At 49.6% G+C, this 26,298-nt stretch overlaps 1 protein-coding gene across 1 annotated transcript in view; it reads right to left on the bottom strand.

The window, feature by feature from the left end:
• Window positions 1-10,799: 10,799 nt before the first annotated feature.
• The window catches only part of GPR153 (G protein-coupled receptor 153), a 52,431-nt gene continuing 36,932 nt past the window's right edge, over window positions 10,800-26,298 (bottom strand). Inside the window, exons 4-6 of the mRNA XM_084821836.1 lie at window positions 23,507-23,696; window positions 16,815-16,999; window positions 10,800-14,848 (exon numbers count right to left, since the gene is read on the bottom strand). Of these exons, the coding sequence (XP_084677962.1) occupies window positions 14,045-14,848; window positions 16,815-16,999; window positions 23,507-23,696 (1,179 nt within the window). The 3' untranslated portion in view covers window positions 10,800-14,044. The remainder of the gene's footprint in view (window positions 14,849-16,814; window positions 17,000-23,506; window positions 23,697-26,298) is intronic.

Here is a 26,298-nt window from a genome sequence, read left to right as displayed (position 1 = left end):
GATGTCTGCGTCTGACTGCTGCCGTGATCTGGGTGCTCATTCGCTTCCCGCTCAGGCTGTGGGGCTGTAGACAGGTCCTACCTGCACCACTGCCTAGAAATAACCACAGAGCATTTCCACACACTCAAAAACATGGGGCAGAGGTCCAAACTCAGTGAAAATGGCTTCCAGCCTCAGCACATTGAACCCAGTGCTGGAGTCACATCATCATATTCACTCATCTGGGCATAAGAAAGCCAGCTAGTCTCATACAATGGGTGTTTATAAGCTTGGGCAAGGAAGGTTGGTTTCACCAGGAGTGGGCACCTACGTGAACCCCATCGCGGTCATGACAAATCAGAATTAAGAGTATCAATTCGTGGGGTCACTGGAGAGTTCTACAGGAATCCTACGGTGAAGGTGGGCTGCCTGAGTGGGACAGAAGGGTTTTACCAGTAGGAAAGCAGTGGGACTGCCAACTAGTGAGAGGAAACCGCCTGGGCAGCTCCCATGGCCATGACAGCAGTTTAGTCCGCAGCAGACATCAGCAGGGGAATAATTTCACAGCACCCCTCTAGTAGCGAACTCAGGTGGTGAGTGCCAACAGGCTTGGAGTCCAAACTGAGAAACAAGGAGGAGGTATCAGTGTGCTCCAGGAACCCCGAGGTTTGCAGAAGTACATTTAAAAACAACACATATTGTAGAGGGACAACAACCCGCAGAACAGCCTAATGGCTACTCAATGGCCACAGAATGTTGAGTTTTAGTTGGAAAAAGAGAAATGGAAATCGAGAGGTGGAAAGAGATTGAGTGGAATGCTGGGTTTGGAGGACTTGGCTGGCATGAAAATGTAACAAAGAAATCCCTCATTCAGAGCTGGAACCTGGCTGAAGAAATCTCCGTTGACATACCAAATTAGTTTCAGTTCATCAATTCTTTGATTAAATCTGCATAAAGACACAGTAGACTAAACTCACACTTTTGAAGGTGGAACATGTCGATGTCCAGCAGTCACCAGCTCAGCAAAACTCTCCAGGGGGCAGCTGTGTCTCGTGGCACCTTAGAGACCTTCCATTCAAGACCTATTTCCACCAACGCTTATGCCAGAATAAATTTGTTATCCTTTAAGGCGCCACAAGACTCTTTGTCATTTCATCTCCATAGAGGCATTTCATTCTGAGTGAGAATGTTGGTGATGGTGGAATGCATCTTCTAGGATGGTGTCTACCATTGACAATTTTTTATAAGTACTTATCTTTCAGAAAATGCTGGTTGTTGTTTTTTTTTAATGTGCAGCCCAATTAGGAATGCCTTGTTATTCTACTGAACAGTTTTCAATGGATTAATTTAACCAGACAATTAAGTGTCAGAATCCTAAAGAACAACAGTAGCAACAATACAAGTTGGCAACCCCAGAAGGTAAGGTTCTAGAAATTCTGCAAGGGTCCCCCATTAAAATGTACAGCTCCTGCTACACAAATAATAAAAACAGCCATCAAACTCCCTTCAAAAACATCGAAGGGTGGAATTATTTTTTCCCTAGCATTGTGGGAAGCATAAGAAAACTAAACCCATCGACCGCTAGCAAATAGTTCCAAATTTGGTTACATTTCCTTTGCCCATGAGAACCTAACAGGGCTTTAGCCTTTCAGGTGTTCCTACAAAAGTGGGATGATGTCTTTTTTAAAAATGGACCAGCAGCTCTGTCCCAACAGCTGCTCAGTTTCCCCGGAGAGTGAAGATAATTGACTCGACAGCATTTGCAAATTGAACATACTTTATCAGTGATCAGCCTCAGCGATGGCCCTCTGAGTATAATCATATCAACCCCCCTGCCCCACTATTAGATCCAGGAGGAAGGGAGCAATTTGAGTCTGAACTCTTGTTCTGGGGGGAGGAAGCCATCAATAATTGCTTCCTGAACCAGCTGTTAGGTTGAAACCCTGCTGTGTCAGGTGCAGAAATGGCCTCTCCATACTTGCTGAACGGTCTTTTTCCTGTGTCTGTCCCACAGAGATCCAACTGGTGAAGCTTCTTCCTGGGCTAGGGGAAAGGGGCAAAGGGAAAACCGCCTCCAGCTGGCTGCTGACCCAAAGCCTCACTCCGAAGCTATCCTCTTTTTAAAGAGTGCTGATTAGGGCTAAACCTAACAGGGGCCCTTGAAGATGGTTGCTGATTAACCGAGCCATTCAGAATGTCCTGCCCAGGGAGAGAGAGAGAGAAAGCCAGGCTGAGAAGAACCCTTGCATTGTTCAGCTCAGGCAAGAAGTGGCTTGCTTTAAAGTCTGGGAGAGTCAAAGGCTTAAGCTGCCACCTGGGAGTAAGTCCCATGGAGAGAGTGTATGGGGGGTGATCCACAGTTAAGAGAGAAAGAGAGAGAATTGGAAGGGACCTCAGAGATAATCAAGCCCAACCCCCTGTTCACTGCAGGCTCTGCAGAATGCAGCACTACAACATCCCTGACAGGTGGCCATCCGACTTCTGCTCAAATGCCTCCGGCGAGGGAGAGCCTGCCACCGCCTGAGGCAGAGTCTGTTCCACTGCTGAACAGCTCTCCCTGTTGGGAAGTTTCTCCCAATGTTTGGCCAACGTCTGCTTCCCTGCAATTTCCACCCCTCAAGAGCAACAGAGAACATGTTTGCTCCATCTTCTGCATGACAGCCTTTCAGATATTTGAAAGAGAGGGGAATGAGTTGGCTGGCAGAGGAGTGGAGTGATACAATGAATTTGCTGTCTATGAAATAGGTCTCTGTTGGTGCCGCTGACTCAGTCTTTTGGTCCATTGTGACTAGCCGTGCCTCTGATGGCAACTGTTTTGTGATGGTGCCCAATTTCTCAAATTGTCAAATATGCCCATTGGCCCCAAAATGTTGCCTCCCCCTAGACTATCCCATCAATATGGCTTGAGTCGGTCCTGTATTTTGGGAAGTATTGTCCCAACATGTTCTCTGTTTGATGATGACAGTATTTTCTCTCCAGACTACAGTATGCTTTTTCCTCGGTCTGTCCCACAGAGATCCAACCAGTGAAGTATAAGAAAACAGTTCTATTATACTGGAGTTTATTTATTGTTATTTTTTTATGATTACATTGGTATCCCACCTTTTTTCCTCTTGCAAGGAACCCAATGCAGCATACATAATCCCCTTCCTCTCCATTTTATCCTCACAACAACCTTGTGAGGTAGGTGTGCCTGAGAGTCAGTGACCAGCCCAAAGTCACCCAGTGAGCTTCATGGCTGAGTGGAGACTGGAATCCAGATCTCCCAAGTTCCAGCTCAACACTCTCACCACTAAACCACACTGAATGGCTTAAGATGGGAGAAGGCCAAAACTGGGGCGGGGGAGAGGTATATGGGGTGACTGGAGGAGGAGGAGGAGAGGGAGCTACTGTAGCACCTTTTCCTTACAATAGGGCTGCAAGGGTCCCCTCCACCTCCTTTACGTCACTTAGATGCAAAGTTGTAACCAGGCGCTGCTCATCATGTCAGACACCCCTATCACGGGAGGGTTTTTGTGGCAACACTCCAACTACAAGGAATGTAGTTGGATTCCTGCACTGAGCAGGGGGTTGGACTCGATGGCCTTGTAGGCCCCTTCCAACCCTACTATTCTATGATTCTATGAATGGCCGGTGTGAAAAAAACACTCCCCACCCTTCTGGAGGGAGCTCCAGGTGGGAATTCATCAGGGTGGGGGGCTCTATGCAGGCCTTCAGGAAAGCTCCGAAGTCCCACTCATTCCAATGGGCTTTTTTGTGAATCGTATTTTTCGGCTGCTGGGTTTATTTGTAACAGCTGCTTTTACAAATTTTACTGTTTCACATTGTTTCTTTTATTATGTGTGCTGCCTTGGACAGGTTCCTCCCTTAAAGGAGGTTTAAAAATGATAATGATTATGATATTTCCCTCTACGTGGTAAGTAAATATAAAGTTTACAGTGGTTTTTAAACAGGGTTGTAGAGCACATGATGTTCAACAGCTCTTAACATGGAGCTGCAAGAATGGAGCCTCCATCTTCAGGTGCAGTATACCTCTCTGAATTCCAGTGGCTGGAAGAACATCACCTCCAAAGGTAGAGACTGTGGCCGGTGGTAAGTTTGGAAGTGCAAGCACTGGTCATGGCAGCCCCCCCAGCCACATCCCCAAGGACAGCCCCCAATAGAAGCAGGTGTAGTTGATTCATAGCAACACCCCAGTTATAGCAGTTCTCATCTCCACCAGGAGCAGGTCCTGCACGGTCTTACCTGCCCATTCAAGAGGAACCCACCCCGGAGTACTCAGCATCACAACAAGGAACAATGTGTTGTTGTTGGGAAAACCCGTTTCCCCGCAGCGACTGTGGGGATGGCAGCTGACTTGGGAACAGGGAATTCCGAGGGGGTGGCGGACGTCAGCATTCCTGCGAATGAAGAGTACCAGTGCTGCAGCCCTGTGAGCCCTGCCTCCACTATGCCACCGGCTAAAGCTCAGTGACAGAGCCCTGCTTGGCATGCAGAAGGTCTGCGGTTCGATCCCCAGCAGCATCTCCAGGTGGGGCTGGGAAAAAACTCCTGCCTGAAACCCTGGAGAGCCGCTGCTGCCAGTCAGTGTCGGCAACGCTGGGCTAGATGGACCCAGGGCCTGACTCAGCGGAAGGCAGCTTCCAATGCTGCTGCTTGCGGACTGGCCAAGTCCGATGCACCAAAGCTGTCCTCCGTCTTAGGCCTTAACATTTCCCCTAGCCTGCAACGGGTGGTGTTGTGCGTGAGCGTGGATGGCATTTCTCCTCTGCTCAGAATAGCGTACAATTCAGACAATGCTCTCCAGGCCAAATGCTTGCCAGGAAATGGAGGTGGGGGAGAGAAATAATATGGAAAACTGAGGGCAAGAGAGGAATATCTGTGTCTCAGTTGTGTCTCAACACAAGTGCATGTTGCATAGCCACTAGGTGGCACTGTCCCCACGCAAAGTTCCAGACGTTTGTTTGTTTGACCAACCAGATGTTTCAGGTGTTGAAACCATTTGGTGGGCCCAAATGGGGGATGTTTCCTCAGTTTCCCCACTGGTGCTGGCACTCACTGTTAAAGCCCTAAACAAGCCTTTCCCAGTGGAGGCTGATGTCAGTGGGCCAGTGAATCTGTTCCGGGCTTCAGGCAGAACTCTAAAGGAGCTGTCCAAGGTGTGATGCCCCATCCTGGTGCCCTACAGATGTGTTGGCCAATGAACATGCTGGCTGGGGGATGTTTGGCACCTACTTTACAACTGTTTCTGCACCAGGTTAAGACATTTTTATTTAGGTTTTAATTTGCACAATCCAATGCGCTCCAGATAGTTTGAACTATGACCCCTATAATCCATGGCTATTGGCCATGCTGGCTGGGGTGATGGGATTTGTAGTCCAAAACATACGGAGGGCACCAGGTTGCCTGCCCATCTGAGTCAAAATGAGTCTGCTTTTTTTTCATGATTGTTAATATTAGTGCTTTTATACTCCTTTAGGCTTGAAATAATGTATTATCTATAATTTCTGACACCATCTTGGAATCTGACAAAGAATGTGAAAGAAATGTTTTTACTAAAATAAAAGCACAACTGAAGCCCAACATCATTTTTGGCCCAGACTGGGAAAAATGCTCCGTCTCTTCTTTTGCTGCAGTGTAGACTTCCCCAACCCAGTGTTCTTGAGATGTCTTGGACTACAACTTCCATCATTCCCACCCAGCATGGCCATGATCAGAGTTGTAGTCCAATGCATCTGGAGGGCATTAAGTTGCACAGGGCTGCTGTAGCATGTCTGCCCTTGCCAGCTGCCAAAAAGAGCCACTTTCAGCCCCCAAACGGGGACAGGAGCAAAGTGAGACCCCATTCCAGTGGGGAAATGCAAGGGCCTGTAATTTATCAGTTTAGTTCAGATGGCCTTATCGAGAACTGAATGGAGTCCAATTGGTTTTTTTAGGGACGAGAGAAGTTGCAACTTGGAAACATCTTGATGGGCACATAATTTGCCCATCTCTGCAAATCCCCCTCTCCTTCCAAGATAACCAGTGGGGCACGTGTGTGTGTGTGTCTATCTCCTATATCGAATGAATGAAATCCAATGCACACCGTTACATTTATGGACAACGGTTATCCACATGGACCCACATGAGACTATGAACAGGGAATTTGGAGAGGTGATGTACAGGCCATGCCACCTGGAAATGTATCTGATATGGGGTGAGAGCGGAAGGATTACTGCTGCATCCCAAAGATGGCATTGGCTGCCCCAATGGTGTCCCAGGCCACAGCTGGCAGCAGGAGTCACCTTACTATTTTTAATGCTTTGCAGGGTGGGTGTGCCAGCTGCTGCAGAACAAAGCTCCAAGTGGTCACATCAGCCATCTTAATTTCCCAGAGGGCCCTCCTGGGCTCCATGTGGTATCCAGAGGCACTCTGGGATTTGGAAATGAAGACGGCAGGTGCACACGGGGATCTTCACTCTGCAGGAGTGTGCCCACCTTGCAAAAGATTTTAAAAGAAAAGAAGAGGTTGCTTGGGGGCCCTCTGGGCTGCGGAGGCACCAGAGGTCTATTCTTAGTGGTGCCACTGTTTCTGCATCACAGCCCATTGGGTTTATGAAGAGCGCTATCATGTCCTCTTCTGTCTCAGCATTCTCCTCTCCAGGTTAAGCAGACCCAGGTGCTGGATGAGACAGACCCGCCTCGGTCCAACCAGATGATCTTTATGTTCTTGCATAAAAAGAGGAGCAAGGAAAATTAATGGTACGCACTTACAGAAGGGTTTTGTTTTCATTTTTAATTCAGTCTTTTACAGAAAGAAAACGTCAACAAGCGACTGAAAAATGAGCAAACTACAAACAGTTTGGAAAAATTCCATGAATAAAATGTTTTCCGGTTTTAAGACAAATCCACTCAGATGCATATTAGAAAGTTGTCTTAAATTGCACGGTGTGAAACATCACCAAGATGGGGGTGGAATCCAGGGAGAGCACAAACATAAAAGTAACAGAGAAAAGAGTTCTTTGAAGAAGCCCAACAGGAAGTCTTGCACTGGAGTTAACAAAACCAGCCGCCGTGATCAGGCTGTATAAAGATATTGTCTGCTAGGCCTAGGAATTTTAACAGCCTTTAGTATTCCTTATTCATGGTGGTAAAGCAGTTTTAAAAAATGTTTCCCCAAAGTCAGTAAAAACCAGGGATCAGATCTCTGAGAGCCGGCAACCCTCATGCATTTGGAAAAGTATTGCCTTGTGACACTAGAAAGGTTAAAAAGATACAGTACAACAAAGGGTCAAGCATCTCATTATTCTCCTTTTGAAAAGGGAGATCCAAAGTGCTCACTGGCTGGATTACCAATATTAATTGTAAGTGACCAGCATAGTTATTTTTAAACCCTTAAAAGGCACGACATCCTTATATATTTTTATTTTTGCGAGGAGGTGGGATTCCAAGTGGTTGGAATAAATGCAGTGACCAAGAAGTCTGGTCACACTGCAATGGGCTGTTGCTGGTTTTCTGGTCATTGCCCTTTTCATGTGGGGTTGTTTGCCCCAAAGGTGCCATGCCTACGGTCAACCATCAGGCATTCATTGGCCCCAGACAGCTGCTTTGCTGCTGCCCTGGCGACATTTCCACACTGGAGGCGGAAGTCCGAACGACGCCCTCTTCTCTGGACCGAGAGGTTTTCAAAACAACGCACTACGATGGAAGCAGGGGAATGGTACTCTCTCGGGAACCTGTGGCCCAAAGCAACGGCTTCAAGCTGCTTCCTGTTAAGGATGGCCCTGTGTGATGGATTCTCTCCCAGCAACTTGAATCCCTCTCCTCCTTGCACCTGTTTGCAAGCCCTAGGTGAAAAACCATTCAGCGGCCAAAGCCCCATTCAGACATCTACAGGGTGCATTTCTTGAAATGAATCAGGGAATCTCTCCAAGCGACTATTTCAGACAGGTACGGGTGCATCAGTTTATAAGCAAGTTACATCTGTAAGCATGAGGACTAGAAGCGAGATGTTGGGGATTGGCTTTTGATAAAAAGAGAAAAAAAAGAAGGAAAGTGCAGGGCATTTCTTTCCCCTCTGGAATCTGCTTTTTTGTGTCTCCTTTATTATGATTTCTTTTCCCCTCTGTGGGTTTTCTGGTGATTTGGCTACAGTTGGGAATGAAAGAGCTACAATGGTTTATTTAAATAATACGAACGTCAAAGTGTGACCCCTCCCCTGCCCACAAAATGTTGGTACCCTCCACATGCCACAGCACAAAGGCATGCATGCACAACCACCCCTTCTTTCCCGATGGGGTTTTGTTTTAGCACTTGAAAATAAAGTTGTACTTGAAGAGGCAAGATTGTCGCAGCTGCTGTTGCGGTTTACCAGGCTAAGGCAGGGTTGCAAACCTCCGGCCTGTGGGCCACATCTGGCCTGCGTTTGGTCCCAATCTGGCCTCCCAGGGCTCCCTAAATGGCCATGCCCCCTCTCCCCTGATCAGCTGGTTGTTTCCCAGCTCTTGCATGACTTCATTCCTCTTCTGCGAAGTTGGGCATGCCTCTTCTAAGGCTCAGCTGCTGGCAGTAAGAGTGTTGCGCTAAAGCATGCCGGTAAGTTTGGGCCATTTGGTCCCCCGCCCCCCCCCCGTTTGCCTGTGGCTCTGCCCACCACTGGCATGAGGCCCCCCGACAGCTTCTCCGAAACAGAACTTGGCCTGAAAGAGGTTCAGAACCCCTAGGCGAAGGCATTTCCCGACGTTAGATACGGGGCATCAACTTGGTACTGGGACCACCTTAAATCAGTAGGGAAAACTGCAGGCAGGCTCCTTGAGGAGCAACATGGGACTCCTGGGGCATCTGGCAGGTGCCGCTTTAAATCTGGAGGTGGCGTTATGATAAACAGTCAGCATTGTCTGGAAGCAAAGGCCGTGTCCTTGGCTGAGCCTCTGCTTGAGTGGCTCAATCCGCGCCTTTCCCTGCCTGACTTCAGTCGCTTCTTCTGAATCAAGGTGGAAGGGAGGAATTCCTGGGCTATGACACATGCTTGGTTTTTTTATCGCCTGTGCTTGCAATGGAGCGATCGCAAGCCCCATCCTTAATTCAGGATAGGTTCAGAACCAGGTGGCACAAGCTACTCATGTTTGTTCACCTTCAGTTCATCATCGGACATTTTCTATCTTCCTGCCTGATTGCTAACGTCGTCTTTGGAGGCTGTTCCCTGGGTGCCGCTTGCTGCAATGATGCAGCACATGGCTACCAGGGAAAGAGCCTTCTCTGTAGTGGCTCCTGTCTGTGAAATGCCCTCCCCGGGACATCCATCGGGGGTCTTCATTTAGATGCCAGGTTAAGCCCTTGCTCTTCCAACAGGCATTTCTAAATTTTACAGCTTGCTCAATGTTTTTCGTTTATAAACATGTTTTTACAGTTTAATATTGTATTATTTTGATACTTGCATTGTTGTATTATTATTATTATTATTATTATTATTATTATTATTAATAATTTAGGTAAGATTATTTTGTTGTTGTTTGGTTTTATGATTGTAAACCGACCTGTATATAAATCTAATAAATGATGGTAACGACGATATGTTGCAAAGCGCTCAATATTTACAGAATTTGAATATCCCAAAGTATTGTGTGGCTGAACAAGGTTGAATGTGATGTTGTCCTGATTGTTAGAAGGCTGACATGGAGGAATACTCATGGCTTTAAGACTTTGCCTGACTGATTCTGGGGATACTGAAATACTGATACATATGAGGTTTATTGTAATTCTTATCAGGGGGTTAGAGCAAAATTGATTCAGCCGATTTTGCCCCCCTGTCCTTGCCGTTCCGATATGGTGCTACGTCGAATATGTCTGGAGAGGCACAAAATGAACATTAAGCAGTATTTTTACATTACAGTATGTTTAAATATTATCTTAAAAATTAAAGATGCTTGCAAATGATGACCCTTGACTTTGTTCCTTTAGTGTATGCAGTTGTTGTCCCTATACTATTACGAGCACATATTTTTGTTTGCATGTGCATTTTCTTTTTATTTGTAAAGAAATATAAATGGTCTGTGGATTAATTTTAAATAAGCCATCTATCTAAAATGAAGCCTCCTTCTTTAGGGGCAGTATATCTGAGTAGGAGATGGCATGGGCAAAAACGCTGGATGGCTCTTTCCCATCATGGCCTGGTTTCTCAGCCTTTCAAGGGTTGTGTCAAAAATCTGTTGCCCCTCATGACTGGCTTCCAAATCTGCCACCCAAGACAGAGCGCTTTAAATTGGGGCCCTCCCTGGAGTGACCTGGCCTGGAATCCAATGCCAGACAAGGCCACATGATGGGAGAATTTGCTTTCCTTTAACATGTGCCAGTAAGTACAAAAAAAGAACGGAAGGCCTGTCTCCCCCTGCCCTAGTAAGGCACAAAAACCAATTCCATTTCACAAGGGAAACTGCTCCGGAGACGGCTGTCTTTTATTAAAATGTTCTGGAAGAACATGAGAAGAAATCACACTCTGGACTGCAAGAGAACAGCGGGTTCTCAGCACGTTGTAATCCAAAGCAAAAGCTGCAGGCCGTTTTGTAGCCAAGGCAGGCAATGAAACCACCGAGGCCAACCCTCGGCCAGAGAACTGGCATCTCATCTTTGCAACAGCCTGGATAAAAAACAGGATCCTGCCCGGTAAGGGCTGTAGCTCAGTGGTAGTGCCCTTGCTTTGCACGCAGAGAGTCTCAGATCTGGTCCCCAGCATTTCCAGGTAGGGATGGAAAAACTCCTGTCTGAAACCCTGGAGAGCCGCTGCTGCCAGTCAGTGTGGACAATACTGGGCTAGATGGACCCAGGGTCTGACTCGGTATAAGGCAGCTTCCTCCACTCCTCAGGATGTTCCAGTGCAACATGAGAGGCGATCAAATCTTTCCACTGTGATCCCGCATAGTTTTGCACGACCCCATCCCTGAGCCCAAACCACTGAAGTGGCTTCTTTGTGTCCATTTTGCGTAGAACAGGGGTTGGCCATTTCTGGCCCTCCAGATGTTTTGGCCTACAACTCCCATCATCCCTTGCTAGCATAGCCAATGGTAAGGGATACTAGGAGTTGCAGGGCAAAACATCTGGTGGGCCCGTAAGTTGCCCCCGCCCGCACAGAACTTTTTTTGTGGCAGCATGCCCTCTGGTGGCAAGACCTGGCTTTTACCAGGTAAAGGCAAGCACGGGTTATTTAGCTGGCTTCTCTTCGTTGGTGCCAGACGAGGGATGAGGGACGCTGTGGATGAAAGGAAAGGAAGCCGAATGAGCCTGAGCACTGGTTGGATTTATCTGGCCAAACGACAAAAGAATGGGCTTCCCACTTCCAGATGGGACTGAGAGTCACCTTTTCTCCCTTATGTTAAACCAAACCCAGGCTTCCTTGAAAGTAGATAAATAGCACAGCAGGGATGCCTGACATTTCTCTCCACCCTGCTACCTTTAGGCTTGCAGGGAGGAATTTTAATTGGAGAAAACATTCAGAAGTGGCTTCCCCTCCTGCAACCCAAAGGGGTACAGCCTGCGCTCCAGCGTCCGACCGCCACCACCTCACACTGCTGCCTGTGTGGCTGCAGTCCACGAAGGGGCGAAATATCATTGGTCTCTGTCTGTAAAGCAGGGCTGAGGCCGAATGTTCACCTCATGAAACTAACAGGGAGTGGGGAATGGTGGGCTTCAAGAGCAAAGCTTTCTGAAGACGGGTTCTGGAGGAAGGATGCGAAGGGAGCGGGGGAAAGTCGGCACGACATTTCCGCATGCTATTCAGCTGCTAAAGCATCCTTCCCCAGCCGGGGGCCTTCCAGATTTGTTGGACTACAACTCCCATCATTCCAGTGGCCATGCTGGCTGGGAATGATGGGAGCTGCAGTCCAACACACTGTAGGGCCCCAGGCCGGAAAGACAGTGCTCTTTCACACAACCTCTGCCTATAAAAAGGGCCCCAAATCCAACCATTGCTCAAATGTGAAGAAGAACGGAATATTTTCACCATTGCTTAAGAAAGCTCCATAGATGACTGGGTTGAGAGAGACGGAGAAAAGGGGCTGCTTGAGTTGGTAACAGTGTCAACATATGCCAAATGTTTAGGACTTGCACAAATATTAACCCTCCCCCCTCCCCTTTCCACATACCCTCATTCCTTTCCTGGGCATCTATTCCCCTAAAGCAATCTTTTTTCCTTCAATCAAGACAACAACTCATGCATGCATGCAAGATGGAACTGGACCAGGGAACTCTGGGCCAGCTCTAAGGGGCATCCACTTGCCACCAGCTCGGCTGGAAGAGCAAGCCTCAAAGAGAGGCCCAGCAGGGAGGGGACTCTGTGGGTACCCAGAGGCATGGCAAGCCAGCAAGTGCTGGGCCAGGAGAAATACCTCTCTGAGCGAATGCGGAGCAGAAGCCCCAAACGGATGAGTGCTGGTTCTACCCCAGGGCAACCTTGCTCCAGGCAGGAACCTTTGGGCAAACTATGAATGCCTGCCCTGCTTCCTGCTTATATCACCCCAGCTAAACCGCCTCCGTTCTGGTAGCTACAAGGATGACACCCCTAACGCAGAAACACCAGAAAGATGATGATTCCCCAAACCCCATCTTTTGGCTCACGCAGGTCAAAAACAGCAGCTTGGGATGAGGCAAAAGGGGTGACCCGAGGACCTCGTGAATTTTCCTGCAACCCACACGCTCACCCTGGCAGGTGGCAGCATGGCGGCACCTCTCTGGATCAGGCTGGGCAACTTTGGAGGGTCCGGGGCCCAGAGGGTCCAGGGGACCCCAGCAGGAGCTGACCCCCCCCAGTTGCAATTGTCACTGAATTTCACCAGCAATATGATGGCAAGAAAAAAGGCAGTTTCACGTGAAAACAAGGTGGAAGGGGGCCTCCACCTTGTTTCAGTGCCAATTCCCAAAAGCCCTGGGGAGTGTGCTTTTGCATTAGAACAAGGCGGGTGCTCCCCGTAAGCCTAATTTTAAAGTGAAAATGTGACTTTTTCCTTTGCCGCTGCATGCCGCCCTAATTCAGTGGCAATTCATCCACATGGCAGTGGCAGTATGGGGTGGCAGGGGCCACAAAGAAGGACTGGGGGGGGGGATGTGGCCCACTGCTGCTCAAGATGTTCCTGGACCGTCCTGCTTTGACCACCCATGGACTAGCCCTGCTGGTCTAGCAGAACAATCTCTCCATGCCTGGGGAGGGTCAGGGGCTTTGGCACTGAAAGGGAGGTGCTGGTGCTGAGTTCTCCACCTTGTGGGCCAGGCAGGGGGTGAGGAACTGCTGGCTGACTCTCCAGAAAGCGGGGAAGGAACCCCTACTGCCCACTGAGACTTGCTCCTTACGCTGTCTTCCATTCCATCCTGGGCTGGATTCCCAGGGGCCTCATCCAGCAAGGCTCTAGGACTCTCATCACTCCAAGAAGGAGACAGCAACTGGGAACTTTACGCAAGTCTCCGATCCTGGGCATGATATCATGATAGCACAGTGCTATCATGGACAAATGGAATACGTGCAGTACTGGCTGGTTTAGAAAAGGGCATATTGGCAACTAGAAGGCTTTGTCTCCCTTTCAACTGCCCCCGAGAAATCCTGACACACCCACCCAACCCCAGTTTGTCAAAGGGAATCCCCAGTGCTCAGCTTTGGACAACCACGGCCTCATCCAGAGGACGCATCGCAGGCTTGTTTGATACAAAAAATCATGCACAATTTTACATCTACTCATAAAGTACCAGGAGAGGATGCGAGGATTATAAAAAAAGAATGGGGCATTTCTGAGGAAGGAAAGAGAGCACACCCTTCTTCTGCTGGGGCTCTGGCCCAGAGGGGCATGCTGGGAGCTGAGGTGTGCTTCAGCCAACCACGGTGCCGTTCAAGACAGCACTTGCTTCCTGGATGCTCCTCGGACGGCGTCTCCCCCCCACCTCTTTTTTTCTTTACAAAATGCACGAGAGTCTGGGGTGAGGTTTCTTTGGTGCTTTGCCCAGTCCCTCTTACAAAATCCAGACCACAAGAAGAAGGAAACCTTGCAGCCATGCCCCCCCCCCTCTATAAGAGAGGACCAAACGGAAGAGAGAGAGCGGAACGTCTCTAGGAAGCCGAGCCACTGGAATCCGAGTGGAATGTTACGTACCCAGAGGAGACAGAAGGCGAACTCAGGAAGCTGCTTGTGCTGCCTTTGCTGCCATTTTTGCGCAGGTCCTCTTGGCCCCCCCAGGAGGGACTGAGACCTGTCCGAAAGCCCTCTGACTCGGAGCAACTGCTGCTCGGCCGGCAGTCCTCCGGCGTCGGGGCCTCGCACAGTTCGATGTGGATCTGCTCGAGGCAAGGGGTGCCTGTGCTCCCTTTGGGGAAAAGGTTCTTGGTGTCCTCATGGGCCAGGAGGGGGCCCGGCACCCTCAAGGAGCACCTCTGTGCCTGGGCCGTGAAGCTCCGCAGCACCTGGGGCTCCCGCTCAAAATTGGTCAAGGGAAAGCTGGCGAGAGCCGCGGCGGCCGAGCAACGCTGGAGGTTGTCTGGGATGAGGGAGATGGAAGCCGAGCGCAGGGGGGCCTTGCTGGGGCTGGGCATGGGGCTGGCGTCATCGATGAAATTCACCACCTCCTCCTTGCTGAAGCACCTGTAGCCTCCTTCCTGGTAGAAGTCCTCGCAGGGGAAGGGCTTCAGGGACAAGGCGCTCTCGGCAGACCTGCAGCGCTTGCGGTACAGGCGCCCGTCCTCCTGGTAGGAGAGGAGGCTGCTCCTCCGCCGGTCGTAGCTGTGGCGCGGGAGGAGGAGCTGGGCCAGCCCAGCAGCCATGTCCTCACCTGCTCCCCAGTGCTGGAGGTAGGCCGAAATCTGCCCCGTTGTCCAAATGTCGGTCTCGTCGTGGGAGAAGCGTCGGGTGGGAGGGACCTGCAGGGGAACGGAGAAGCAAGAGAACCATTACGGCCCTCGCTGGACATGGGCCTGGTGATGCCGCTTGCTAAACAGAGACAGGGGGAGAGCGGGGGCGCTGTTAGGGGAACAACCCCAGCTGCCCAGGTGCTCTTCTTAGGCTACTGGTGAAGTTCAGGTGTTAGGGTGGGACAGTGGTCAGTCTGGAAGTGCAGGCACTCATCCTGACAGGCCCCCAGCCACGCCCCAAGCAGAGTCCAAAGACGCAGGCAGCTGTGCTGAACCATATCAGCAAACCAGTCCGAGCACTTTTCATCTCCATCAGCAGCAGGTCCCTTTGGATCTCAGTTGCCCATTCAAGACCCACCGGCCCCCAAATACTTCGCATTACAACAGGGGACAATAGGTTGTTGCTGGGAAAATTAATCCCCCTCCCCGCCAGCACTGCGACAACTGCAGCTACGCTCAGGGGGCACAGGGCATCCTCGGGGGGTGGGCGACGACACTGGCCTCCTCGCTGATCCAAAAGAGCTGGTCTGTTGCCCCGCTGAGCCCTGGCTCCACTGCACCACTAGGGGGCGATCCCAGCATGCCCCGCCCCCCAGGACTGACACCTGCGACAGAAGGAATTGGCAGTGGAGGCCGGTGGCTCCGATGTCAGTGGGGCGGTGCATCCGCCCCAGGTTTCAGAACCAGTCCAAACTCTAAAGGAGTTAGGATTCGGACTGGTTCTGACGGATTCACCGCCCCACTGACATCGGAGCCACCGGCCTCCACTGGGAAGTTGTACAGTTCTGACACGATAGAGGAATTCACGGCCAATGCGTTGTCTGCCGGCCTCCCCTGCCCACCTAGACCGGACATCGCCGCATACCACTGGTGGGGCTCGGGGTGCTCAGCGTTTCAGAGATTTCGGTGGTGCTTGGCGGCGCCGGACACTGCAGAAACGTGAGCCCCAGCAACCACAGCATTCGAAGTGTCCATCGCTTCTCGTCCCCTGCCATTCTATGCATGCATCCAGCCACTGCTCTGGAGAGGCAGTGCGGTGAAGTGGTTTGAGCACAGGACTGGGACGGGGGAGATCCGGGTTCTAGTCCCCACTCAGCCACGAAGCTCCTTGGGTGACTTCGGGCGAGTCACAGACTCCCAGCCTAGCCTACCTCACAGTGCTGTTGCGAGGATAAAATGGAGGGGAGGACCACGCATGCCCAGTGGCACAGCCCCTGCTTTGCGTGCAGAAGGTCCCGGGTTCAAACGCTGGCTGGGCGGAGGAGGAATCCTGCCTGAAACTGGAGAGCCATTGCTGCCAGTTAGCGTCAACAGTACTGGATTCGACAGATCAAGGGTCTGAGTCCATATAAGGCAGCTTCCTACGTTCCTAGCTGTTTTCAGTATCGAACTGAGCTCCCGGTCCTGTCGCACATAAATCTTCCGTCTATGCAACCTTATTTAGAGGGAGGGGGGCTTTTTGGATTTTGTTTTTGCTGTTGCTGAGCCGTTGGGTGTCAGAAGCCCTTGCTGACCTACTGCAAATCACCTAGAGATCTAGCGGCTGATCGTGATCCACCTTCTGCCCACCCCTGCCTTAGGGAGAGGGAACTGAGAGCCTCATTCTGGCCTCCGAGACATCCTTTTTGATCTCCAGCAAACCGTCCCCCCCCCCCAACCCAATTATGCGGCTCAAACACTTTCCCTCGAGCTGCACTTGAAGACAGCACTTTCCCCCAGTGCGAAGTGCTGCAAACGCTCTGGCCGAATCCTCCTCCTGTGGATCTCAGCTGTTCGCTCCTGCGAGGACGAACGATTTGCAGCAGAAGTTCGAACGATTTGCAGCAGGAGTGGAACTCCCCCGTCCAGAGGCAGACCCAGGCCATCTTGGCCGCACATGTTACCTGGACCGTCGCTCCTGGCCAGGCGTCTTCCCCCTGGATCGGCACGTCCACCTCCAGCGCCTTTCTCTCCAGCCCCGTCCAAAACCTCTTACCTGGAGGTACTGCATCTTGTCCTCGGGCGGAGGCTTCAGGGGGTAAGCCTGGGGGAGGCCTCTCTCCAGCGCCGACAGGTCATATTTGGCAATGTGATCCAAGGTCAAAACATCCCCAGGAAAGTTGTAATCGCAGGACTGCTCGTACATCAGGTCAGTGTGGATCGCCCCAGCCAGGTTGTTCTCTGTGGTCCCGGGGGAAGCAATGAGACACGGAAAGGACTTAGCAGGAAGGAATTGGCTGTCAAGAATTTGGGGCAAAGAAGCAGCGTCAGGCCCCTGGCCATACAGGAGGGTCTTTGCAAACCCCTGGTGAAAACAACACTGGCCAAGCGGAGAGGAGGTTCTGACTCAGTAGAAGGCAGTTCTGGGCAGCCCTGAGCACTGGTTGGGCCCAGGTCTGTGTCATTAAAAAATAGCAGAACTCCCTGCCGATCTCTAGGCGGCCCTTGGCTCCTTTGGCCCCCCAGCAGCCCCTGCAAAAGGAAGCAGGAAGACTCTGATGGGAGTCTGGCCAGCTGCCCCATCCCAGGATGCTTTCACTGGGGCTTAACGTGACCGTGGTGCAGGTGATCAGAGGATGGGATCCAGACTTAGTCATACTCAGAGTAGACCCACTGAAATCAATGGGACTTGAGATAGTCCGGATTAACTCAAGCCCTATTTATTTCAGTGGTCTACTCTGAGTATGACTAAGTCTGGATCCCACCCCACATTTCCTGCCGATTTGTTTTTTAGTCAAAGCACCATTATGGGTCTGTTCATTTGATTGGGGAATTTTATTTATTTATTATTTATTAAATTTATTTAATAGAATCCTTTAGAAGAAATGGAGTAGCACTCATAGTCAACAAAAGGGTGGGAAAAGCAGTACTGGGGTACAATCTCAGAAACGATAGAATGATCTCAGTACGAATCCAAGGCAAACCATTCAACATCACAGTAATTCAAGTCTATGCCCCAACCGCTGAGGCTGAAGAAGCTGAGGTTGATCGGTTCTATGAAGACCTACAACACCTTCTAGAACTAACACCAAAAAAAGATGTCCTCTTCCTCATAGGGGATTGGAATGCTAAAGTAGGAAGTCAAGAAATCACTGGGATAACAGGCAAGCATGGCCTTGGTGTACAAAAGGAAGCAGGACAAAGGCTAATAGAGTTTTGCCAAGAGAACACGCTGATCATAGCAAACACTCTTTTCCAACAGCACAAGAGGCGACTCTACACATGGACGTCACCAGATGGTCAATATCGAAACCAGATTGATTATGTCCTTTGCAGCCAAAGATGGAGAAGCTCTATACAGTCAGTCAGAACAAGACCCGGAGCTGACTGTGGCTCAGATCATGAGTTTCTTGTGGCAAAATTTTGGCTTAAATGGAAGAACGTAGGGAAAACCACTAAACCATTCAGGTATGACCTCAATCATATCCCTTATGAATATACAGTGGAGGTGAGGAATAGATTTCAGGGATTAGACCTGATAGACAGAGTGCCTGAGGAACTATGGACGGAGGTCCGTAACATTGTTCAGGAGGCAGCAACTCAATCCATCCCAAAGAAAAAGAAATGCAAGAAAGCCAAGTGGCTGTCTGAGGAGGCTTTACAAGTAGCTGAGGAAAGAAGGGAAGCAAAAAGCAAGGGAGAAAGGGGAATCATAGAATCATAGAATATTAGGGTTGGAAGGGGCCTACAAGGCCATCAAGTCCAACCCCCTGCTCAATGCAGGAATCCAAGTCACAGCATCCCTGACAGATGGCTGTCCAGTCTCGTCTTGAATGCCTCCAGTGTGGGAGAGCCCACTACCTCCACAGGTCATGGGTCCCATTGTCGTATTGCTCTAACAGTCAGGAATATTTTCCTGATGTTCAGCCAGAATCTGGCTTCCTGTCACTTGAGCCCATGATTCCGTGTCCTGCACTGTGGGATGATGGAGAAGAGATCCTGGCCTTCCTCTCTGGGACAACCTTTCAAGGACTTGAAGAGCGCTATCATATCTCCACTCAGTCTTCTCTTCTCAAGGCTAAACATGCCCAGTTCTTTCAGGCTGTCCTCAGAGGGCTTTGTTTCCAGTCACCTGATCATCTTTGTTGCCCTCCTCTGAAACTTCTCCAGTTTGTCTGCATCCTTCTTCAAGTGTGGTGCCCAGAACTGGACACAGGACTCCAGATAAGGCCTAACCAGTGCTGAGTAGAGGGGAACTAGTACTTCCCAGAATTTGGAAGCTATGCTTCTATTAATGCAGCCCAAAGTAACATTTGCCTTTTTTGCAGCCACATCACATTGTTGGCTCATATTCAGCTTGTGATGGACAACAATTCCAAGATCCTTCTCGCTTGTAGTGTTGTTGAGCCACGTATCCCCCGTCTTGTAACTGTACATTTGGTTTCTTTTTCCTAGGTGCAGAACTTGGCAATTATCCCTATTCAACGTCATTCTGTTGTTTTCTGCCCAGCGCTCCAGTCTATCCAGATCACTTTGAATTTTGTTTCTGTCTTCCAAAGTATTAGCTATCCCGCCCAATTTGGTGTCATCTGCAAATGTGATCAGCATTCCCTGCACCTCCTCCTCCTCCAAGTCATTCATAACAATGTTGAACAGCACTGGGCCCAGGACTGAGCCCTGCGGTACCCCACTCATTACCTCTCCCCAGTTTGAGAAGGTCCCATTGATAAGCACTCTTTGAGTCCGATTCTGTAGCCAGCTGTGGATCCACCGGATCGTTGTTTCATCTAGCCCACTTTGAGCTAGTTTGCTCATCAGGAGATCATGGGGCACTTTGTCGAAAGCTTTGCTGAAGTCGAGGTATATGATGTCTACAGCATTCCCACGGTCTACAAGGGAGGTTACTTGATCAAAAAATGAGATCAGATTTGTCTGGCAGGACTTGCTTTTGACAAATCCATGTTGGCTTTGAGTAATCATGGCATTGTTTTCAAGGTGCTTCCAGATGGATTGCTTTATCATCTGCTCCAGAATTTTCCCAGGGATTGATGTCAGACTGACTGGTCTGTAGTTCCTAGGTTCCTCCTTTTTGCCCTTTTTGAAGATAGGGACAACATTAGCCCTCCTCCAGTCATCTGGCACTTCCCCCGTCCTCCATGATTTCTCAAAGAGAATACACAGCGGTTCTGAGAGTTCTTCTGCCAGTTCCTTTATTACTCTAGGATGCAGTTCATCTGGCCCTGGAGATTTGAACTCATTCAAAGTCATTAGGTGTTCCTTGACCATATGCCTATCAATCTCAAGCTGCAATCCTGCCCCTTCAGCCTGTACTTCGCCTTTGCCAGGGGGGTCATAGACCCTCTTTTGGGAGAAGACTGAAGACCCTCTTTGGGGGAAGATATATCCAACTGAATGCAGAGTTCCAGAGAATAGCAAGGAGAGACAAGAAGGCCTTCTTAAATGAACAATGCAAAGAAATTGAGGAAAACAATAGAATGGGAAAGACTAGAGATCTTTTCAAGAAAATCAGAGATCTCAAGGGAACGTTTTGTGCAAAGATGGGCATGATAAAGGACAAAGAAGGCAGGGACCTGACAGAAGCAGATGAGATTAAGAAGAGGTGGAAAGAATACACAGAAGAACTATACAGGAAAGATTTGAACGTCCCTGATAGCCATGATAGTGCGGTCACTGAACTTGAGCCAGACATCCTCGAGAGTGAAGTCAAGTAGGCCTTAGGAAGCATTGCTAACAACAAAGCTAGCCGAGATGACAGTATTCCAACTGAGCTATTTAAGATCCTAAAAGATGATGCTGTTAAAGTGCTGCACTCAATATGCCAACACATTTGGAACGCTCAACAGTGGCCACAAGACTGGAAAAGGTCAGTTTACATTCCAATTCCAAAGAAGGGCAATGCCAAAGAGTGTTCAAACTACCGGACAATTGCGCTCATTTCACATGCCAGCAAGGTGATGCTCAAAATCCTACAAGCTAGGCTGCAGCAGTATGTGAACTGAGAACTACCGGACGTACAAGCTGGGTTTCGAAGAGGCAGAGGAACTAGTGATCAAATTGCCAACATTTGCTGGATCATGGAGAAAGCAAGAGAATTCCAGAAAAACGTCTATTTCTGCTTCATTGACTATGCAAAAGCCTTTGATTGTGTGGATCATAACAAACTGTGGCAAATTCTTAAAGAGATGGGAGTACCAGACCACCTTACCTGTCTCCTGAGAAACCTTTACGAGGGTCAAGAAGCAACAATAAGAACCAGACATGGAACAACCGAGTGGTTCAAAATTGGGAAAGGAGTACGACAAGGCTGCATATTGTCGCCCTGCTTATTTAACTTATATGCAGAGTTCATCGTGAGAAACGCCGGGTTGGATGAATCACAGGTCGGAATTAAGATTACTGGGAGAATTATCAACAACCTCAGATACACAGATGATACCACCCTAATGGCAGAAAGTGAAGAGGATCTAAAGAGCCTCTTGTTGAGGATGAAAGTGGAGAGTGCAAAAGCTGGTATGAAACTCAACATTCAAAAAACTAAGGTCATGGCATCTGGCCCCATCACTTCCTGGCATATAGAAGGGGAAGAAATGGAAGCAGTGACAGATTTTATTTTCTTGGGCTCCAAGATCACCGCAGACGGTGACTGTAGCCATGAAATTAAAAGACGCTTGCTCCTTGGGAGGAAAGCTATGGCACACCTAGACAGCATAGTAAGAAGCAGAGACATCACCTTGCCGACAAAGGTCCATCTAATCAAAGCTATGGTTTTCCCAATAGCAATGTATGGCTGTGAGAGCTGGACTATAAGGAAGGCTGAGTGCCGAAGAATTGACGCTTTCGAACTGTGGTGCTGGAAAAGACTCTTACAAGTCTCCTGGACTGCAAGGAGGTCAAATCAGTCACTCCTAAAGGAAATCAACCCTGACTGCTCATTGGAAGGACAGATACTGAAACTGAAGCTCAAATATTTTGGCCACCTAATACGAAGAGAAAATTCACTGGAAAAGACCCTGATGCTGGGAAAGATCGAAGGCAAAAGGAGAAGGGGAAGACAGAGGATGAGATGGCTAGATAGCATCACTGATGCAATGAATATGAACTTGAGCACACTCCAGGAGAGAGCGGAGGACAGGAAAGCCTGGCGTGCTATGGTCCATGGGGTCACGAAGAGTCAGACACGACTTAACGACTGAATAACAACAACAAATTTATTAATCGCCCAGCTGGCTGGTCACCCAGCCACTCTGGGCGATGTACAAAGCATATAATAAAACAGTTTAAAACAATAAAATTCTACAATAAAAACATTTTCTAAAATACCCTAACCCACCCCAAATGCCTGCCTGAACAACCACATTTTTAATGCACGGCGGAAGCTGATTAAAGAGGAGGCATGGCGGAGTTCCCTAGGGAGGAAGTTCCACAGAGTGGGGGCCACCACAGAAAAGGCCCTCTCCCTCGTCCCTACCAGTCTAACTGTCCTGGCTGATGGGACAGAGAGAAGGCCATCTGAGGCTGATGTTGTTAAGCGGCCTGTCTGGTGTTACTGGAGGCACTCCTTAAGATAGGGTGGACCGGAACCATATAGGGTTTTAAAGGTCAAAACCAACAGCTTGAATTTGGCCTGGAAAACAACTGGTAACCAGTGCAACTCCTTCAGCACTGGAGTGATGTGATCTCACCGGCGGCTGCCTTTAATCAGGCGAGCCGCCATGTTCTGTACCAGCTGCAGCTTCCGAACCGTCTTCAAGGGTAACCCGACGTAGACCGCATTACAGTAGTCGAGACGAGAGGAGACCAAGGCACGTACTACCGATGGGAGCAGATGGTCGGGAAGGAAGGGGTGCAGCCGCCGTATCAGATGGAGTTGATACAGCGCTGTCCGGGTCACAGCTGACACCTGAGCCTCCATGGACAGCTGGGAGTCCAAAATGACCCCCAGGCTGCAGACCTGGTCTTTCAAGGGTAGCCGTACCCCATTCAACACTAGGGAAGCATCTCTGTAGGGGATGGTGTTTAACCCTCAATCAATCAATCAAAAACTCCATCCCCTCACCAACTGCTGTTAGCTCCAGGCAGGGCAAGGTGGCAAGGAGGGGGAAGAGGACAACTCTTCTCTTGGGAAGGGCTGCTGGGCTTTTACAGCCAAGCAACAAGCGGGCGTTCATATGGCGAAGTGTTGTCATAACAACCTAAGAAGAGCCCTGCTGGATCAGACCCAGGGTCCACCTAGTCTGGAATTCTGTTCACACAGTGGCCAACCAGCTGCCCACAGGAAACCCACAAGCAGGACGTGAGTGAAGCAGCACCCTCCCGCCCATGTTCCCCAGCACATGGTACACTGGAGGCAGCACAAAGCCATCAGGACGGTAGCTGCTGATAGCCTTCTCCTCCAGGAATTAGCCCACCCCTCTTTAAAGCTACCTGAAGTGGTGGCTATGGCTACACCTTGTGGAAGTGAATTCCACCGTTAAACTATGCACTGTGTGAAGAAAGACTTCCTTTTATCAGTTCTGAATCTCCCACCGATGACCCCAGGTTCTCCCATCTTTTCAGCTGTTGAATTCCATTGTTTCCACAAATTCCACCTGTCTTTGCACCGTGCGCAGCTAGCCCAAACTGTCCTTCTTGTGCCAAGAGCCAGGCATGCAGTCAAGTGGCGGTGCCCATGCAGGCCAGAAGGGCAACGTCCCCACTCCTGCCCCGTCCAGGGGCTCCGGCACTCACCTTCTCCTACGTCATCATTGGACATGATGGCCTTGCACTTCTCCCAGATGGATCTGACGTCAGCCCGGTAGCGGTCGCAGGCCCAGAGGAAGAGCGGCAGCAAGAGGGACTGCACGACCGAGCACCACAGCACGCACAGGACCATCCAGTTGTAGGCCACGTCTGATTTCAGACTGGCAACACTCACCACCTGCAAGATGGCACATCACAAACATCAGCAGGTCAGAGCCATGCGCAGCCTGCCAAGCTGAACAGGGCACTCTGGAATGAAGGTACCTGGTGCAGTGGGTCTGCTGGCGCTGAGCCGGTCTGGGCCTGGGTGGGAAGCGGAGGGGAGGGCTGTGTTCACCTGTTATTAATCCCACCTCCTGGTGCGTCTCATGAAATGCATTCGTCGGCCATGCGAGTTCTCTCTGAGTATTATACGGGACGGCACATTCTCTCCATTAAGGAGTGGAGGAACAAAAGCAAGGGAGTTCAGTGGACAAGAAGGGAGCTTTGGGGGAGCCAGGACTCCTGGCTTCTCTGCAGATGTGCATGTGATTAGAACCATTTTGCAAGTACAGCTAAGGTAAGATACTAGACAACAGCAATGCCAGTGTGGTGCAGTGGCTAGAGTGTTGCGCCGGGACTTAGGAGACCCAGGTTCGAGACCCCACTCAGCCATGAAGCTCACCGGGTGACTTTTGGGCCAGTCACTGACTTTCAGCTGAATCTACCTCACAGGGTTGTTGTGAGGATAAAAGGGGGAGGAGAAGGAGGACCACGTAAGCTGCTGTAGGTTCCTTGCAAGAGGGAAAATGCCAGGATGCAAAGGTAATAAAAAATAAATAACGAATATATTTTAAGAAGTAGCGTGGAATGTTTTCCTCAGGGCCTACAGCAGGGGTGGGAAAAATGTGGGGCCCTCCAAATGTTGTGGGATGGTAACTCCCATTGTCCCTAGCCAGTGTACCCAGTGGGGAGGGATGATGGGAGTTGCAGTCCAATAGCCTCTCAAGGGCCGCACACATTCCCCAGGTTTACAGGATTCATGGCTGACGATGGGGCGGGGGGGGGAATGTGGGTCTTACATGCACGGTACACAGGACTGCAAAAATATTTGCAAAACTTAAGAACCACTGAGAAGTTGATAGGAGGGGATGACAGATGGGTGGGTGGGAGAGATCCTGTTCTTGCTGGTATATTTTAGTTTGTCATCCTGTTACCTCCCCACCCGCAACCTCTCTCAACTGGGAGGTGACGTCCCCTTCTTTTATCTAAGCTACATTTTATTTATGTATTATTTATTTAAAATATTTATTGGCCGCCTTTCAGGAAAGGAGGCCTCCCAAGGCCTCCTTTATTGTTTATAACAATAAAACACATGCAGCAATAAAAACCAGTAAAACACAGTAAAAACAGCAACAGCAGCAAACCTTCTAAAAAACACTAGCATAAAGCAAAACTTACAACAGACAACTGCAGCTACAATCCACTCTGATAACAGATAATCAGGGGAAGGCCAGAGTAAAGTAGCAAGTTTGCACGGCCTTCTTAAAAGCCTGCAATGATGGGATCTGGCAGACCCCCAAAGGCAACTTGTTCCAGAGGTCTGGGGCCGCTGCAGAAAAGGCCCTCTCTCATGCAGATGCCAGTCTAACTGCCCTCACAGGGGAGGAAGTGAGAAGGTCCTCTCTTGGTGATCTCAGAGTACAGGCAGGCTAATATGGTTGAAGGCGGTCCTTGGAGTAACTTGGTCCCAAACTGTTTAAGCCTTTAAAGGTCAAAACCAACACTTTAAATTGGGCTTGGAAACACACCGGTTAGCAGTGTGGCTGGTGCAGTACAGCTGTTATATGACCAACACTCAGGTGCCCAACTGCACCAAATGCAGTTTCTGGACCGTCTTCAAAGGCAGCCGCCCCGTGAACAGCGCATTACAGCAGTCCACCCTGGATGTCACCAGTGCATGGACAACCAAGGCAAGGTCTGTCCTCTCCAGACAGGGCCAGGCCAGCTGTCAACGGGAAACCCAGAAGCATGACATGACTGCAACAGCACCCTCCCACCCATGTTCCTCAGTACATGGACATAGTGCCTCTGATACTGGAGGTAACATATAGCCATCAGGATTGGTAGCCACTGATAGCCTTTTCTTCCAGGAATTTGTTTATCCCCTTTTTAAAGCCCTTCAAACTGGTGGCCATCACTACATCTTGTAGTAGCGCATTCCATAGTTTGACTATGCACTGTGTGAGTCAGTATTGTCACCCAGAACTGAAGCCAGATTTGGAAGAGGGAACTGGCTATGAAAAAAGGCCTGTCAGGTGTTAGAAAATTGTAGGCACTCCAGTAAGATGTGTTTCACAGGGCAGGTGTACCCCACGGGGCGCGCACACAGACCTGGTTTGCATGATCACCATAGCATAAACAAGCTATGGTGGCTTGTTTAAGCTGCAGCATGTACCAGGCACCATTTGCCTAATCACCCACCCGGGCACGGATTGTTCTGACCTCTGAAGTAGGGCAGCATGGCTTGTTGGAGGGGGAAACAACCTTCAAATAAGCTTATTTTCAGCCTGGCCTTCTCGCAGCTCTTGTCAAAGGCTCTTCAACTCGGACTTAAGGATGGGAGTAAACTCACTTTATTATTGCATTACATTTATTATCGCATTTATATCCCATCTTTTTTCCTCTTGCAATGAGCCAAGGTGGCTCACGTGGTCCTCCTTCTCCTCCGCTTTATCCTCACAACAACTCTGTGAGGTACATTAGGTTGAGAATACGTGGCCCAAAGTCACCCAGTGAGC

The sequence above is a fragment of the Heloderma suspectum genome, chromosome 15, assembly GCF_057233095.1.
Source record: "Heloderma suspectum isolate Gila_16-S chromosome 15, 16-S_ref, whole genome shotgun sequence".
NCBI lineage: Eukaryota > Metazoa > Chordata > Lepidosauria > Squamata > Helodermatidae > Heloderma > Heloderma suspectum.
Note: the sequence above shows the minus strand (reverse complement) of the source record. Positions and strands in the feature narration are given on the sequence as shown.